A 17884-nucleotide genomic window follows, 5' to 3' on the forward strand; every position below is an offset into this window, starting at 1 on the left:
TTAGCCAGGGCTGCTACTAACTCTACCTCTTCCCTGAGAAAATGGTGGGAGCTGCTTTTACAGGCAGCATGGCTAGTTGTGTCACCGGGAGGGTCGAGGCAAACGTCGAGTCGAAACGATGTACAAAATTATGTACCGGATATGTACAGGACAACTGGGACAGCCCACAGTGAAGCTTAGAAAACGCTTGCCGGGGTTTAACCGGCATTGCGGGACTCTCCCCACGACCGACAGCAAGTTGTACAGCGCTGAACATGAACACCTGAACCTCATTATAACAAACACTGATATAGTGAATTATTGGCTATAGCGAACAAAATACAAACTTTGGTTGGGCAGGCTTCATTTCAATGACACTTATTCTTTTATAACGAAAGGGAAACTGTGAGAGCCGCGTGCACTATCGGATATAACGAAGAAATATTTGGCCAGTAGGCTGAGAAGCTACTTGGAAAAAATCCTGCCATCCGAAACTGCAGAAGTAGGAAAGGCCCCTTTGTTCGTGGACATTGTGGAAAACTTCATCCTGCACAGTGCTGTGAATAGCCACCAGACGAAGATCCCGTCTTTCCTCGAAAAAAATAGGAATGCAGGCCTGTTTTGTCAAATGAACTTTGTTCTGTTGTAATTTCCCGTGTCATGTTCCGGTTAATTGAGCTTGAAATGCCACAAAGAGAAAGATAAGGGTTACCTTGTTTATAGTAGGTTCAAAGATTTAAAATAATGCGTTTTTGTATCAAGGATTTTTGCGAGAGCCTGATTACCGATTGGTCTGAACCGATTTTTATCTCTACTTTTACAACGAATGTCAGATATAACGAAATAAATTACTGTCCCGATACTACTTCGTTAAAATGCAGTCCAACTGTATACCCTTGAGTGAGCCGGAAACAGAAAGGAGAAACCAGGAACACCAAGGCATGCATTGTCTATATGAGCAAGGGGCGTTCAGAGAGCGTGCGTGCACGTGGCTCGCCAACCACAACAGCAAAAAGATGCTACACCTTTTGTACCGGGCTGGGCGCGGCCTTGCTCGTTTCTGCGCACACTGCATGTGCTGACATCGTAATTGTCAGCAGCCCCTTCGGTGAGTGACAATGTCTCTGCATTTGCGTTGCACAAGCACCGCAACGACCCCCCCTTGCCCAACCTTACAGACTTGTTTTTAGAAATATGGCTGCACCGTTAGTGTGGTTATTGTGTGTTTGGGCTAATACGAAAAAATTCTGAGTTGTGTAAATTGATGTGCAACCCTTGTGGAAGACACTGATGTTTGCTTTGTTTGGTGCACGTAGAAAAGAAACATGGCATTATGTAAATATATTAGAGCCTTGCACTAAAACACAGTCCTGTAATAGAAGTGGCTTCTCTACGTACAGGAATTTTTTTTTGCTGATAAAGCAGAATTTTATTAGATCGACACTTTTTGTACACATACTTTTTGATGTGCCTGAAGTCTTTTTTTTTATGGGGCAAGAAAAAAAATTGTGCAACAAATAAACCTAGTCAAAGTTTCCACGAGTAAACAAGAATTCCTTTGCATGTTCTAATAGTACTCCCTCTACACGTGCTGATTAGGTGCTGATTAGGAGTAATCCTGGACACCTTTTGTTCAGTATTTTGTAAGCTTGCGGGCGTATTCATGATTACATCGTTTCACTTGCACTTGTTATCGGGTTTGTACCGCTATGTTTGTTCTGCGCACATTTTTTGGGGTCACATTATTACTTTTGGCTTTCCCCCACAACTCCGGCGTCGTGCGGGATAGCGTACTTATGTGCACTGCGTTGCACGGAGAAGTCAGAAATTTGTACCTTGCGACAGAAACAGGTTCTATTCTTTGCGTCATTTTTAATTTTCTTAACATTTGTTATTTTTTAAACTAGGAAAACTCCAACACTCTGAAGAAGAGGCGAACGTGTGCCAGTAATAATTGATTTTAGTCGGAAACACTGCTCACGAATCTTTTGAAGTTTTTAACATAGCGTTCGGTTCATCTCTGGTCCACCTGGTTGACATTTTATTGTCTTATTAGCAGTAATATGCCCACCAAATGGGCAGAGCCATCGAATGAGTAATAGGCCCATCAAATGGACTTATTGCCCCTAATAAGCCCGAACCTCCATTTATATTGCATGCACAGTTGTCGTCAAAATTTTCTTCGCCACAACACAAAATGTTTCTGGGCCCCAAAGAGTTCGAAGCAAAAGCCTGTGTTCACGTGTGACAGAATTATCATATGACAATCAGAAAAAAAAAAGGTGGTTTGACCAGCTTTCTGACTCAAAACATTTCAGTCTCACTCATGGGGTAAACTCAAATTTTAAATTCTTCGTGGCCTGATGACTTCGTGGCCTAATCACTTATATGGCCCATAATTTCTTGACAAAGACCGTACATGTCAAAGCTTGAATCCATAAAGTCGTGTTCTGGCATGCGAACACAGATGGTACTAGTAGCAAATGTGTAACAAAGCTTTTAATGGCGAGAAAGAGGCTCAGGCACAAATGCATTCTACCATTTCTTAATTCACAGAATAAGCACTAGTCACGTCAAATCTAAACAAACTTCAACTCTTGTGCGGTACGCAACAGCATCACTAGAAAATAGAATACAGAATAGAGTATGCTTTACCCAAAAATACATAAAAAGAAAATAACAACAGCTATTTGTTAATTGCCTTTCATTTTGTCTGAATAGGTGTTATGTCTCATTATGCTTACCCAAGTATAGCTGCATCACTCTAACTGCGTCACTTTGAGATCATGCGAGTTTTGCTGCTGATATCACTGATTAAAGCACTAGCCTCAGTATATATAGAAGGCCTTACCTTTAGTCATGACTCTTCTCATATCTTGAATTCAGACAGCACTTGATAATAGCTTCGTGGCTAATCGTGGAATATTGTGTAAGGGCTGTGAAAAAAAATTAAAGCCGTTTCACTGAATGTGAAAGCTGTCGGAAATGCAGAGCAGTGATTCAGCGTAATGGGCTGTGGCGCCGTTATCTGCTCGCTGCTACCACCCAATGCAATTCATATTTCCCACCTTCGCAGTGCTCGTGCGCCCCCTGCCTGAAACTGCGCCAGCGGGAGTTCAGTTCTTTTTGTGCTTGCTTTTTCCTCCCGCACGTGCCGGCGTTGCACTGCCACTTTTTTTCGCTTACTATCGTAAAAACCAACCTCACGAGCGTTCTTAACTAAATGAATGTGGGTGCTGCTGGTTAGTTACATATATTTTGCCTCAATGTACCTATAGTTTTCTTTGCGCTAAACAACGGGGAGATGTATGACATGCACCAGCGGTTCACGAGTTTCGAACGCTTATGACTATATAAACCGCTTGGCTTTCGAAGCCTCTGGTTTACGCCGTGACGACAGCCTCGGGCTATCTGGATGACCAACTTTGAACTAACGTACTAGCAGCAAGTGCTTTCAGTCATCAGTAATGGTTGCCTACTACATGGGCTGTTGTGAAAAACTGCAGTTGAACTTGATCTATTACAGCTAGCAGAGGAAAAATTTGCTTTTGTTGGGTGTTTTTGAGCCCTTGTCCTGTTGTCGTTTCTCCTGCAACTGTACATCCAATGCCGCAGTTTATCACTGAAGCTGTGTGGACAGTAGGTTTCTTGTTCTGGTAACCGTGGATCTAACTTGAGGTTATTACACTGGAGCTATGCTGTTCCATAGGTCACAGCGGTTGCAACCTTCATGGAGGCATTGTATGAAAACACCCATGCATACTAGGATATAGAGCTGCCCAAATTATGCTGTTCCAAGGCACTTTAATCCTTCTGCTATAATGTTCTTCACAGCCTGTTTGTTTCTTCAGTGTGATACACCGGGAATTTTGATTTAAAAGGACTCGCTGCTTCATAGCGTTAGCATTGTCGGATTGGAAAAATGTTACAAGCTGTTTCACCATATCGAAGCTAAACCAAGGTTATATTGTCTTTTAACTCTTTCGCTGTCTCTGACACACCGGTACGTTTTCGCATTTCCCCTTCGCAGCGTCACTGACGTACCGGTACAAACTCCATTGTGCGTTCAAAAATTCGAGCCATAGCGCAAAGCAGACGCGCCTGGACCATTCGCACCATCTGTCAAATCTTTTTAGTGGCTCGTATTTCACTCACTAGATCTCTACGATGGTATATTCAAGAGTACGGAGCAACCGCGCCCAGCTTTTGTTGCTGGGGGGCAAGTTTGCTCCGCGCGCTGTACTCAGTCGGGATGAGTGACCATGCAGCACGCGTGCGATTACGGGTGCAAGGGTCGTTGTGCCATCTGCAACGGGTTTCTAGGTTTTTTTATTCTGTTCCCGTGTCTGCTACGGTGCACCAGGTTAGCCCAGCGCGCCGTTCCTTCTTCAATAGACCGAAACATGACTCAATCGCAGCTTTTGCTCACTCGCCGCACCCTCGCTTGCCGCTGTCAGCAGCAAACGAGGTTGTTGTATCAATGTTGTATCCCCTTTTTATCTCTATCTGCCATCGTGACTTCGCAATGCATCATTTCTGTGCGTTGTGCGGGCTGTTGAAAGTGCTCCCTCCATGCGCGCGGGTACTTTCGGATGGCTGGCTGCGCAGGGCCTTTGACTGCGGACAGGAGCGATGGTTCTTCCGATTACAAGCCGAGCTCGGATTCGCATCCTGGGAGTTTCTCATCCGAGGGAGTGGTGTGAGTTCCGCAGCGTCAGATTCTGATGTTGAAACGGTGGGGTCGTCATCTTGGAACTGTGCACGGCAAACTAAAAATATCTGGAAGAAAGGCGATTTCTCACCCACGCTCTTTCCTTTTGACGCGTTACGTTCCGGATGCTATCTTAGTCTAATAAATCACTATGCTCCTTCCCTGATATTCCGTAAACCAAGCCAACACTGGGGGTGCGTCTTGGCTAGAAACACCCGAAAGTGAAAGGATTAATAACATGCCTGTGGAATGCCTTTTATGTCACTTTTAACGAGGAGGAAATAATTTTTTTGCCTTTTCTACAAAGACAAACTACATTTAAGCAAAATTAAAGCTCAAGATGCTTGAGCTGCTGTGTTATAGCATCAAGGATCACGTAGGCAAGGTTTTGGAACTTAAAATACAACTACATACGCAAAATTAATGGATTTAGAAATGTGTATCTTTCATGCATTCCTGCTGCGGACTTATTTGCAGCACGAATCGCTCTTTTCAGAACAACCAGTTCAACTTGGCAAAGATGGCGACAGGCCTGCAGACGTCGAGGCTCATCGTGCGAAAGGCAGCCGAGGCCATCGACAATAACACTCCGGACAAGATGTCCCTCTGCGCCATGGCGAAGCTCCACGCCACTGAAGTTGGCTTCAAGGTGGGGCCCCAAACTGTGTTTCTCTTTGTCTTTAGTGGCATCGACCTGCGTCTTGAGATTCGGTGCTTCTGTGGCTCTTATTTGTATGGCAAAATCTCGGTGATACGATCACGGCTGGTACGAATTTCGGTGCGACATGAATTTGTAACATTTTTTCGCCGAAATACATTGCCTGCAATGGGGAAAACTTTGGTCGTTCCGAACGCGTTGGAGCACCTCTGCAGATCATACAAATGCGTGAGCAGCAGCATACGAAACTGGGACACACAGAACATCTCGCAGGGCAGGCGCTGAGTTTGCGAAGCCACTTGCCGCCGATTCTAGTGTGTACTAATGCGGCCCACTTTGGGAGAGATGTGAAAGCCTGCCGACAAAACGATCCGGGCCTGCCAGTCATGGAGAACTTTCAGCTGCAAGTTGGGAAATTCATGTGAAGTGCAACAGCCGATCTCCGAAGAAGGGAGGGAGACTGCCAGCTCTGCTGTTACACCAGCCTTGCACCACCAGTCCAAGCTGCGCCAATTTTTTTATTGCAGTGTGTGCCCAATAAGATGTTATTCCTCGTACTGGTCTCATTGTATAAAACGTCATTTTAGATTCCTTAAAATTAAGCACCCCCTTCACTTGGGGCATTGTGATTGTGAAAAAAAAGGGGGGGGTTGCTTAGAATCGAGTAAATACAGCAAGTACAGTGGCACCCCGATAATATTACTTTCAAGGGACTGGGCAAAAACATTGTAAGATCGGGGTATGGATCAATGTCACCATAGTAGACGGTCTCATGCAATGGTTGGACGAAGAACATGTTTAAATTACTATAATTAGCACGTTCTCGCATAATTTGTAAACCCCTCACTGAAATCCCAAGTTTCTGCAAAAAAAAAAAAAAAGACAGTTTTGTACCCCCCTCCTACCGGGCATCTATGTTTTCCCACCAGCCGTGCACCACACGCGCGCGAGATAAGAAGGCCGACGTGGCTGAACAAAATGAGAGCGGAAAAGGCAAAAGTGTTAAACTGCCAAGGCGATGCAAGAAAAGGCATTAAAGAAAAAAATGAAGCGACTGTTGCCATGTGGTATCACGCATGTGTTCACGTTTGTCGGTTTGGTGTGAGCTTCAAATTGACAGTCCGCCAGCCACCTGGACTTTTGACTATTCACGATTGATGCGTTGGCGCTCTGCAGTCACATGCGGCCGTTGAAGGTTTCCTCCCGCTGGTACGCATCTGCTTGCTGGAGCAGCAGACTGTTTACCTTTGCACATCAAGCAGCGTCGAACGGAAGTTAAGAAATAAAGGTTGGGATGAGACAGCAAAACGGCGTAGAAGGTGGGAAAAACACAGGTTATCCCCACCAGTGTCCATCGTATGAAGCTTGCACCCGACCGCATGCACTCGAGCATTGCATAATCGAGGTTTTTAATGCATTGTTTGTATGGGGAGTTTGCCAGGGGACCGCAGTGATCCCTCGTAGCAGGTCGTCGTAAAACCGGTGGACATACAATCATGGTTCCACTGTACTTCACTACTGAGATACAAACATGCTTTTCAAGCGTATCTCGTTGTAGAAATGTCGCTAAGTTACTGTCGTGCTACTTTTGTATCTACGATTACGCACTGCTTTTGTTTCGGTGTACAGTCATGGACAGCCTGAGCTGAAACAAAATAACAGCAGATGACAGATACTGGTGGCACGGCCCCAGCTGCGAGGACCGATAGCTGCTACAAGATAAAACGTGTTCGAGAGCAAGCACTTCGCTGCTGCCATGCAAGTCAGCCCGTGTCATCTATCTGCGGCACAGTGGATCTTTCTGCTACCACATGCGTGTTTCGTCTGATTTCGCTTTTCTGGAAATTAATCTTAGGTATGCACGACATTGTAGTTGCTTCTCAAAAAAAAAAACAAAGAACTTTAACCACCACCATCTACGGCTTAGCTAGCAAACGTGTTTCAGTTTGTATTCACTTTTGCCGATTACTTCACATAAAAAGATAGGTTTGACGTGACTAAACGTTTTCAGTTAAGATAAGGTAGACCACAAAAAAGCATGCGTGAAAGTTGCTTAGTAGCGTGGCAGGCGAAACTGGCCGACTCACACGGCAGCAGCGAAGGGCACTCTCAAACACGTTTCACCTTGTCGCAGCTTTGCGTTCTCGTGGCTGGGCCATCCCATCAATATTTGTTGTCTGCTGTTATTTTGTTTCAGCTTAGGCTGTCCATGACTACATCTGAGTGTGGGTTTCAAAACAAAGTGTGCATCAGTGGCTTCCATTTCTGTTGGCATTTTGTGTAACCATTATCATTTGATCAAGATAAAAATTGCGGTTTCATTTCATCTAAATTATTTTTGGCGGTTCCTGAGGTTTAGGTTTGATCTAGTGGGAATTTTCTCGTTAGCCAATGAAAGCCACACACCGTCAGTTATCACGAACTAAGCGATGAGCGAGTGTATAGTTTTATTGGACACTTATGAGACATCGAGCATTCTAATGAAGTCAAGTTTACTCGGAATATACCAACTTGTCTTATCGTGGCTGCTGGAATAAACTGAAAGACTGCATCAGTATCTACAAAATGTACAATGCAAAGCTTTATTGCTTCTGTTACGAAAACAAAAACTACTTAAGTGATTAGGGCCAGAAAGTAATAACTGGGATCATTTCTGAAGGGTGTCTGCTTCATCATCTTGCATGAGGCATGTAAGACAGGTGTTGTTTTTGTTAGTGCAGCAGAACTACACACTGAAATGCTTGTCGGGTATTTGTATAATCGTCCCCGCTGTTTTTTGTTTCTGTGGCATTCGCAGATTACGAACCAGGCCCTTCAGATGATGGGTGGCTACGGCTTCATCAAGGAATACCCGATACAACAGTACCTGAGGGACCTTCGAGCACATCTGATCATCGAAGGTATGATACGGAAGAATTTTTCGTTTTTATTTTTTTGGTGGGAAGTGTTGCTGTTCCCATAACGTTGTTCATCAGGCTTTTGATAAGGAGTTGAGCTATGCGAGTTAGTCACCGCGCCTTCTGGAGCCTAAGGCCAGTGCGTTCGACCGGATACTTAAAGGGGTACTGACACCAATTTTCGGTGTTAATGGGATTACACAGTTCGCTTCCTTTACTCAACGGAATACCCTGGCTGAAATATGAGCGGCCTGCGATGCGTGGAACATACTTCAATTTGATCGCATTTATCGCGCCGACGAAACAGCACGCAAAGAGGAGCACAGGAACTGGACACCGGCGTGACATCGGTCCCTGTAGGGAAAAGAAGTGACATAGCTGTCTGCCTCCAACGCTCGTCAGAAACTTGTGACATCACTTTACCCGCGCGGCCTGGCGAGCGGCGACTGGGCGCTGGCGCGTTCACGAAGTGATGCACGTAGCCAGAGCCAAAGGCATAATTGCTGCCCAGAAAGGCACTCTTGCCAAAAACGAAGTTCCACATGCGGGAAAGTAGCCGATAATAAAGCCCAGAATCGCAACAGAAGTCGCTATCAGGACTTTTATTGAAAGCAGTCGTCGAATTTCTGCGGCAATGCTAGGCCTAATGCCTTCGAGCAGCTCAGCCACTCAGCTCGGGCGGCGGGGCGGTCGAAACAGCACCTTTACCGGCCTTTGCAACGTTTTGACGTCCACACAAAACGATGAAGTCATACTGTGGTTCTGTCGTACATGCCCTCAGGGCTGGAAGAGAAGAAAAACGAAATGGACGATTTTCGGGCTGTTCAGTAAGATTAATTACAGCACGCTGACATATTTAAAGTGCTGTTTCGGGTTCACCAGACCATTAAGTATTGATAGAAGCACTAAAAAAGGGAACATAAAATTTTGGTGTCAGTACTCCTTTAAGCCATGTACCTATCGTTGGGGCACAGTAGTTGGCTGCTCGATTTTCGTGCCTCTTTAGTCACATCTCTGATGGAACCAGTGTGCATGAAATTCGGAGGAAGGCCGCTCGCTTCTCACGCAATTTCTTCCACCTTGTCTTACACGAGTGATTTTGTTGGGTTTTTTCTGATTTGCCATAGAGTTGAACCAACTTGTTTAGCCATTCGTTATTCCTGTTGAGACGAGTCCAAGGACGCGGGTTCGATTCCCGGTTGCGGCGGCCGCTTTTCTGGTGGAGGCGAAAAGCGAAAATGCCCTTGTGTTTGAGATTGCGGCGCACGTTAAAGATCCCCAGGTGGTCAAAATTAATCCAGAGCCCTCCACTATGGCGCACCTCATTGCCTGTGTAGCTTGGGTGCATTAAACCCCACATTTATTCAATCAATCATTCCTGTTGAGATGTGTTTTCTTCACACAGCATGCCTGTGCAAGGAAACAAGGAAAACGTTACAGTTAGCGGGTGGACTAACTTAGCACATTCATGCACACTCATCTCGGGTTTTTTTTTTTTCCCAGGAACCAATGAAGTGATGAAGATGGTGATATCGAGAGATATGCTTCAGGGATGAAATCACCCTGAGCGAGTTCTGGGTGAGTATTGTCTCTTGTAAAACGACAAGACGACCTTAAGTTTTCCTTGCTTTTGGTGAAACTTGGTGATTTGGAGTAGGTTCGTTGTTGCTGGTGCAAAAAAGGGACAGGAAGAGTGTGGAACTTCAACTTTGAGCCATTAAATGCGTCTTGAAGGTAGAAAAGTGACACCGGGTCAACAAAACACTAGCAACACAATGCACAGGGACGAAGCTCTGGTCAGCTCCTAGCCAATGCAGCAGTGATTCCACGCACGCACACCGTCAACTACCCAGAAAGAAATATTGAACAGCCAAGACGCGCAGCGTATACATAATGTCAGCGAATTGTTGTCTGGAGAAGCAGGTTTCTGCAAAGCAGCCTTTCCTGGAACAGCATTCTCACGCCACAACCAAGTACCAAGGATGTATTAAAAGCCTTTCGCATGCACTTCGCATAAAGATTAAAGGGGCCATGCAGACAAAATACAAGTTTGTTGAATTCGAAAGATTTTGTGTTTTATAGTGCCCCCAGCACTTGTCCAACAGCAAAAGATGCCGTATTCACTGAGAAGTTAATCAATTTAGGTTAAAATTTTGATTCTTCCGCCAAATTGTGTGTTTTCGTGACGTCAGGGATGAAGTCATAGGTGTGCGTATTCAAACGAACTTCCAGTGCGCTATTTGGCTCTGCAGTAGGGGTGTGCGAATATTCGAAACTTCGAATATTCGATTCAAATTTTTTGGTATTCGATTCGATTCGAACGACACTTTTATTGTTCGAAATATTCGAACCACCCAAAACTAAAAAAAAAGAAAAATTCAGAGCATGTCTGTATCGGTGTTATTTACAGTGGACTCTCGTTGATACGATTCTGGGAGTGCGAATTTCGGGATGATACGAATTTCCAAAAAGTCCCGGCAAAATCGCATCGTTTGCAATGGGAAAAATTTCGGCTGTTACGAACGGACCTGCGCGGCTTGGCGGAAGGTACGAACGAGCCGGCGAGGCACCCGACTGCTGAACGAGCAAGTGACGGCTCTCGCTCCCCTGTTTGTCACTCTTTCTCCAGAAACGGCCGGGCTGTTGTTTTCTGCTCACGAAAACGCTCTGCGCACGCCCAACGCGCTGACACCGCCGCGAAACCACCCCCACGCTGCGCGCGGCACGGCCGGCGACGTCAACATGGCGTCGGCTCCAGCCGCGATTTGGCGCGGGCGCTCGAGCGACCGCTTCTAACCGCTCTTTAAAATGCGGCTCAAGGGAGACACGAAGTTGCTTGTGCGGTAAAGGAGCTGATAATTCATGCGATAACGGTACTATAAAACATCATCCGCTCCGCTAGTGAAAGCGCCCATAAATATTTGCCGGGGTGCTAAGCCTAACCGTCTCTGGCGGAGCCAAGCCGGCTGTCTCGATCTCATCGCAAGTAGTCAGGCTCCTCCATTCTGCCGCGCGCGTACTGCGTCATTTTCTGACCGAGGTAGGCGCTACCGCGGACACGAATTCGTCGATATGGGCGTGAAAATACAGCGCTCGCAGAGCCGAGGCGAGCGAATCGCGTGCAAAACCGCACCATGCGGTTCACGCTTGGCTGTTGCGGCGTGTAGCAAGCTTGGGCACACCGAGTGAGGAGACGAGCGCGAAGCTTTACGTGCTCCAGAAAGGACTGCTTTGCGACACGGGGGTTAAAAAAAGCAGAAAAATCACGAATTTCTTCACGCAAAAGTAGGAAAAGAAATAAACGAAAACTTTTGTCAGCGCTAAATTTTTTGGTCTGTGTTGGTTCATACGAATTTCGGATGATACGAATATTTTTCGCAGTCCCGCGAGATTAGTACAGTGTAGACCATTTATAACGTAACCGCTTATAGTGCGGGACCGGATATAACGCGGGTTTTCGTGACCACCGGTTTGGCTCCCATAGAACTCAATGCATAAGCATACCGCTTAAGATGCGGTTGGCCGAAGCACCATACCGTTTATAGTGCGGTTTTTCGGCGGGTCTGCTCATCGATCGGCGCAGGGGGCGGCATCGTTTTAGGGTAGCAAAAGAAAAAAAGAAATGATGGAATCGGCCATCTGACGCAGCGCGCACCCCTTGCTCTCTAACTTCGACACAGAAGCAAAAAATAGGCACCCTTTAGTTCGCGCGTATGTACGTGATAACCACAGTTGTCCTTGCTTGATGCACCTCGGAAGATAGCGACCGGCTCCCCGCCCGCGCGTGGCAAGTTATTTCTATTAATCGTGAACCGCATGGCCCGTTTTCGCACATCGGCGTTGCGCGTGCGTTTTTTTCATGCTCGCGTCTACGATTCCGCGCTCGCGGTGGCTTCTTCGCGTGGCAGTGGGAGGAGCCTGACGACTTGCACCAATGGAAAGACGCGCACCTAATGGCGGGAGATTCGAAGCGCTCCGAGCCGGCGGCCGCGCCAAAGGTGTTTAGGATAAAGTCCCTCGATCAGATGAAGAAACTTTAGTTTAGGCTTACCGCCGCGGTATTTTTTGATGGGCGCTTTCACAAGCAGCGTGGATGGCAGTCTATATTCCACTTTGCGGTCACATTATCAGCTCTTTTCTTGCATGAGTATATTCGCTTGCGCCTCGTGCGGCATTTCAGCGAGCGGTTAGAAGTGCTCGCTGGAGCTGCCTGCACCGCTTCACGGCCAGTGCCGACGCCATGTTGCCGCCTCTTACCGCGCCGAGAGTTTTAGCAGTACGTATGCTCCGGCCGTTCCGTTCGTTACGTTGCTACCGGGATCGCCGGGACCCGACTGCGCATGCGCCATTTGTTCCGTACGCGGCCGGCGTCTCTCCCGGCGCTCTGCTTCCGTGTTACCGTATCCGGAGCCGGCAACCGGCTTGCTCGGGTGTTGGAAACTTTAGGCTTAGCGTCCTGGCGAATATTTGATCGCCGCTATCTGCGCAACTGCGAATGACACTCCGTAACACAACGTTTCACCTCACTATCATCCCCTTTCTCGCATGTGAAACTTTATTTGAGCTACAACTGCCGTGAGCGATCGGTGAGCGAGACATCTGCGTAGCCTGTTTCGATGCTTCCGAGGCAGGTATCGCCATCTCTCGGCCGCGCGCCGCACCGCGCGCCGCGGCATCCATGGCCGGTTAGCATATGCTTGCATCGCGGCAGATATATCTGATCGCCGCTTTTAAAATAAGCCCCGAGAACAATCCCTAGCACAATTTTTCACCACACTAACACCTACTTTCTCGCAGGTGGAACTTCGTTTTAGTGATCAGATTGATTTGGAAGAACAGCGACAAGCGGTTGCTACCGTGGTCTGCGCCGGTTCGAGCCGCTGAGTGTGCCGAGCTGGCAGGCGCGACCGGCGTGTGCGCGGACTGTTTCCGATGCAGAAAACGCTTCACGATTGCCTGCTTTATCCATTTCTTGCGTACAAACCCGCGGAATCTACAAATTCAGCTCAGCGATCGTCGTAGTTGACCATGGTGCAAAAACAGTGGGCGGAGCGGCGCCGACGAGGCATCGCACACCCGCATCGGGCCATGTGTCTCAAATTCACGCGTACGACTAGTCGTGGTGACAGTCGTAACGATCAGTCGCATACGAATCGCGTGTACCAATTGTACATCTGTCTAGCGTTTCAATCGGGCAAGGCCAAGGCCATTCCTCCACGTGAACGGCGCGCGACCATGTCGTCACCTGCGCTCGCTCTGGTGCCGTCGCCGCCACCGCAGCCCCTGCCTCACAATGCGTCCGGCCGAGCGCGATTTATTTTAGATTTGCAATGCTTTAGGGGAAACTGCGTTGTTTATTTACGTATTTTTAGCGTGCGGATTTTTGCAACTACTCGGCTAATCAGCCGTCACACGGAACGAACGGTACGACGCTACGGAGTGCTAAAACACGTTTTCCGTCTCACTCTACGGAAAGAACCCGGTACGTACGCGCGCATGCGCAGTCGGGTCCCGGTAAACCCAGTAGCAACGGAACTGCTACCGAACGTACTGCTAAAACTCGCGCCGGCGTCGCCGCGCTTGCGGCGTGCGCTGCACGTTTTCGCGAGAAATCGCTCCATGCGGTTCACGCTTTAGAACGTTGTGCAGATAAGCCACCGCTCTTCCCGAACAAGCGAGCCGCGCGAAGATTTCCACCACCAGTACGTTGCGCTGATAAGCAGCCGCCTTCGGCATCGTGAACGCAAGGTGGGGTAAAAAAAAAAAATCCCGCTGGCCTTTCTTATCATGTCCTGCGGCATCTTCATAGACGCAAAAAACGCAGCCATGGTCTTTCGAAACACAAACACAACGGAAGTTAAAGCCGCACTCGCCGTTTGTAAGACCGCGCTTTTGCAATGTGTGAGACCCGGCAGCAGCGGCTGATGTTAAAAATAATACGAACTAGAGACCCTTCCTTCGTTTTTAGGCGCTGTGCGTTCGGGTGATAAAAAATTTAGGATGACTTGAGAGGTAGGTGGCGATTTGGTTGAATTCGCGCACGTTTTGGTTATAGTGCGGTACCGCTTATAGTGCGGATTTTTGCGGCTCCCGCGACATACGTTATAAGCGGTCTACACTGTATAATCAAGATTTTACTGTATCAGCGCGCGGCAATGTGCACGGGCTCGGGCATGCCAGCTACTAGTGTCTCAAGTGAGCGGCTGTTTTCGATATCTGATAAAGTGGTGACGAGCAGGAGGTTGCACTGCTCCCCGAACATGTCGAGCAGTTAACCTTTCTCCATGTTAACATTTAAGTGAGTGCAGACCTTAATCTGTTGAGTGCAATGGTATTGTGTAATTCCTAATTTTACTTTGTGCGATTTGTTGTGCAATAAAGTTGCAGTTTTTGTGTCTCTAGATGGTGAAAACATTAATTTTACAAAAAACCATAAGTATTCGATTCGAAATTTTTTTTATTATTCGAATTCGCTTCGAAATTAGAAAATTGATATTCGCACACCCCTACTCTGCAGCCTTGCTTGCCGTCAGTGCTCCCAGATGACGCTACTATACTGAGTGGTGGACCATTCTCCACTGTTGCTTTGTTGCTTTGTTTTTGACCGCATTTACTCCTGGGTTGTTTTTGTTATGGTAGAAAGTAATCGTTTTGTGAAACATGGGGTATGCTCGACAAAGGTGGCTTTTAGTGCCGCCTCTTGCCATGGCACCAAGACAGACCGCTATTGAACATTGTTTTTGTCAATAAACAATAAAGAGGGTCACTTAAGACAACGTCGCTTACGCCAATCGGCCAGTGTCATGTAAGACAACTCCAAAGCGGCGAACTGCTGTGCAGCTGAAGAAAGCATAGTGTGCCCAGTACCAACAGCAGTGCGCATCGGTACTTCTATGCTTACGTGTATTTTCGCAACTTTCATTGTTTACCGCACCATTCTTACTGCTGTATAATGAATAGGCATTATATTTAAGCGCAAATAGCTCATTTGGCTAGCTTGTAAGCCGTGCCTAATTTGCATTTGGTTTGCCGGCCTCAGCCAGTCGCACAGCTGGGCATATGACACCCTAGGTTCTGTTGCGGGAAATGAGCTAGTGGGTCGCATGCCCATTCCCTTTTTTCTTAATTATGTAGCTTATTTGACTGAAGTGGTCGTTAAAAGTTATGTCAGTACGATTCTAACGAGGCTACCTTTCGAATGAACCAAACTTGTGTTTTGTTTGCATGGCCCCTTTAATTAAGATTACTGGTTCTGTTGGCTAAGCGACGTTTGTGGCCATCAGCAGCCTTCGTGGTAAATGATGCTAGTAGTTTCTACTGCTTACCCTAGGCGGCAGTACTTTTTTTGCTAGTAATGACTTCTTTGTATGCAGTCCGCCCTCACTCTGTTAAGCATTGTGCGCTCTCGCCGGGCATCTCCCATTTCCTCTTCTTCTTTCCTTACCCACCTGGCTTCTATCGTCTGCTATTTGTTTCTTGAGAGCTGGACACCAGTCATCACAGTCTCATAAAAATTGATGTGAAACAAGAGCGAAATAACAGATTTAGTTTTTTATTTCTACAGAATCAAAGCATTGTTTGCTGTTGAACAAAAGCCGAGAAGGTTACAAAACACGTGATCTTTCAATTAAAACAAAGAGTATTTCAATCATTAGTGTTCCTTTAGAAAAAATCGGCTGCATGCCTGCTCACTTGGCGGAAAAGTCGATTCAATTTTTTCCGCATTCCGCAGCTCGCACACCATCTTTTGGAGCTTTTCGTTATTGTCTGAATTCCGTTAACGAGCTCTAGGCTTGGGCAAAAGCTCTTTTGGAATTTTTAATTCAAAACAATGTTTTCAATGCGCATTTTTTATTTATCAAGTGCACATATATGAAGTGCACATGTACTTTCAATTAAAATCAATTTTCAATATCAAGTCCACATATATTTTTAATTAAGAGAACACTGCGAGCTCTACCTATGTATGGATATTTTGCCTAAAATTCTCCCAATGTCTTTTTTTTTTCTCAGCAATGTTGATAAGTATGAGGAGTGTTACCGTTTAACAGTTCGAAATGTTTTGCCTACATTAACTTTTCCTTCGACATTTGATTTTAACTTGTGGCCGGGTGGCTGAATTGAGGTACAGACAGACACAGACAAAATTTTCATGTTTCAGTAGCCCAAGAAAAACTAACATCTTTAATAAACAGGTCGTCACATTTAATATTCTCACCATTTCTATCAAACGAGGAGCTGAACCTACAATTTTCAAGTCTGTTCACAGTGCGTTTGAAATCGTAATCGTGACTTGTAACATGCTGTGTTTTTTTTTTTTTTTGGCTTTTACAGGGTGCGCACATTTGGTGACCGGCTGTTCCACTTGCATTTGCAACTCCGCATTTTTGAGTTTCGTGACTAAAAGATTGCACAAGACGCGGCATGGCATGTTAGCCAAGTGTTGATCATGTTGGCATCGTCTGTTTTGCCGTTACGATCTCTACATGTAAAGAAAATACAGTGTACACTGTGAAGTGAATACGTTAAACGATGCGAATTTGTAAATAAACGAATAGCATGAAGATTCTGCTGTCTCATTTCTCAGCATTTTTCTGCATGGGTTTTTTTAGGTCAGCTTCGAGGTTTATGATTGCTTCACCTAGCCTTGTTGAATTTCTAGCAGATTCAGAGCTGAAAATAATATGCCGGGCAATGCAGCAGCATGATATTTGCATTGCTAAATGTATCGTTTGATTGTTTGTGTTGACATTACTTACTGCAAATTGAGCACTTTCCGAAATGTGCATGTGGTGGGCTAAAACATATGAAATGGCTCAGAACAACTTTTAATTGTAGTTTTATTGGTTTCGAAAATTTGAACACTTTCTTCCCTGATGAAGCGGCAAGCTTTTGTTGCAGCTCTTGTAAAGATTTTGTTGCTTGAAATGGTGTGTTATGGTAACTAACTTTATAGCAATTTCATTACACCAACTTTTGTGATGCCTCTCTCTCTCTCTCTCTCTCTCTCTCTCTCTCTCTCTCTCTCTCTCTCTCTCTCTCTCTCTCTCTCTCTCTCTCTCTCTCTCTCTCTCTCTCTCTCTCTCTCTCTCTGTATATATAATTCATGCAGAAATTCGTCAACAGGACATTTGTGAGGACACTTGGTATGGATTTTTCTGGGGTGTACAAATGTTTGTGTAAATTTACCGATGCCCTTGTTGAATCTGGGGTCACCAACAGAACATTGCAGTAATGGCCATAAATTCGTATGGTTTAGTAGAATTCTAACCAAGCACCTAAAGCCGTGTTGCCTGTTATCACTAAGAACTAGGGTACAAAAATGGGAAATGCCAGTAGGGGCATATGAATATTCGGAACTTTCAAGTATTGAAGTGAACAACGCAATATTCGATATGGCTTTGAATCAAATGTAGCAGTATTCAAAAATTTTGAACAAATTTGCGAAGTATTTGAAATAGTACTTTGTTGAAAACGAAAAATGCCTTGCTAACAACAAAACATATTCTTTGCAGTGAGTCGGAACTAGCTGGGCACCATACGCATCAAAACACTTAGTGCTTGTGAACGATGGCCATAAACATGCATCAGCACTCTCCGCTATCGGTGATAGACTTTCCCACACTGCACCAGTGATGT

General features: G+C 46.0%; 1 protein-coding gene across 2 annotated transcripts in view; it reads left to right on the top strand.

Annotated features, from left to right (window-relative positions):
- The window catches only part of LOC144143513 (isobutyryl-CoA dehydrogenase, mitochondrial-like), a 53625-nt gene extending 36816 nt beyond the window's left edge, over positions 1–16809 (top strand). For both annotated transcript variants that reach the window (XM_077675292.1, XM_077675291.1), the window contains exons 8-11: positions 5187–5339; positions 8146–8248; positions 9749–9823; positions 16580–16809. In XM_077675292.1, the coding sequence (XP_077531418.1) occupies positions 5187–5339; positions 8146–8248; positions 9749–9801 (309 nt within the window). In that variant the 3' untranslated portion in view covers positions 9802–9823; positions 16580–16809. The remainder of the gene's footprint in view (positions 1–5186; positions 5340–8145; positions 8249–9748; positions 9824–16579) is intronic.
- Positions 16810–17884: the final 1075 nt, after the last annotated feature.

This window comes from Haemaphysalis longicornis, unplaced genomic scaffold (assembly GCF_048455015.1).
Source record: "Haemaphysalis longicornis isolate Haplotype H1 unplaced genomic scaffold, Haemaphysalis longicornis Haplotype H1 scaffold_6, whole genome shotgun sequence".
NCBI classification, from domain to species: domain Eukaryota; kingdom Metazoa; phylum Arthropoda; class Arachnida; order Ixodida; family Ixodidae; genus Haemaphysalis; species Haemaphysalis longicornis.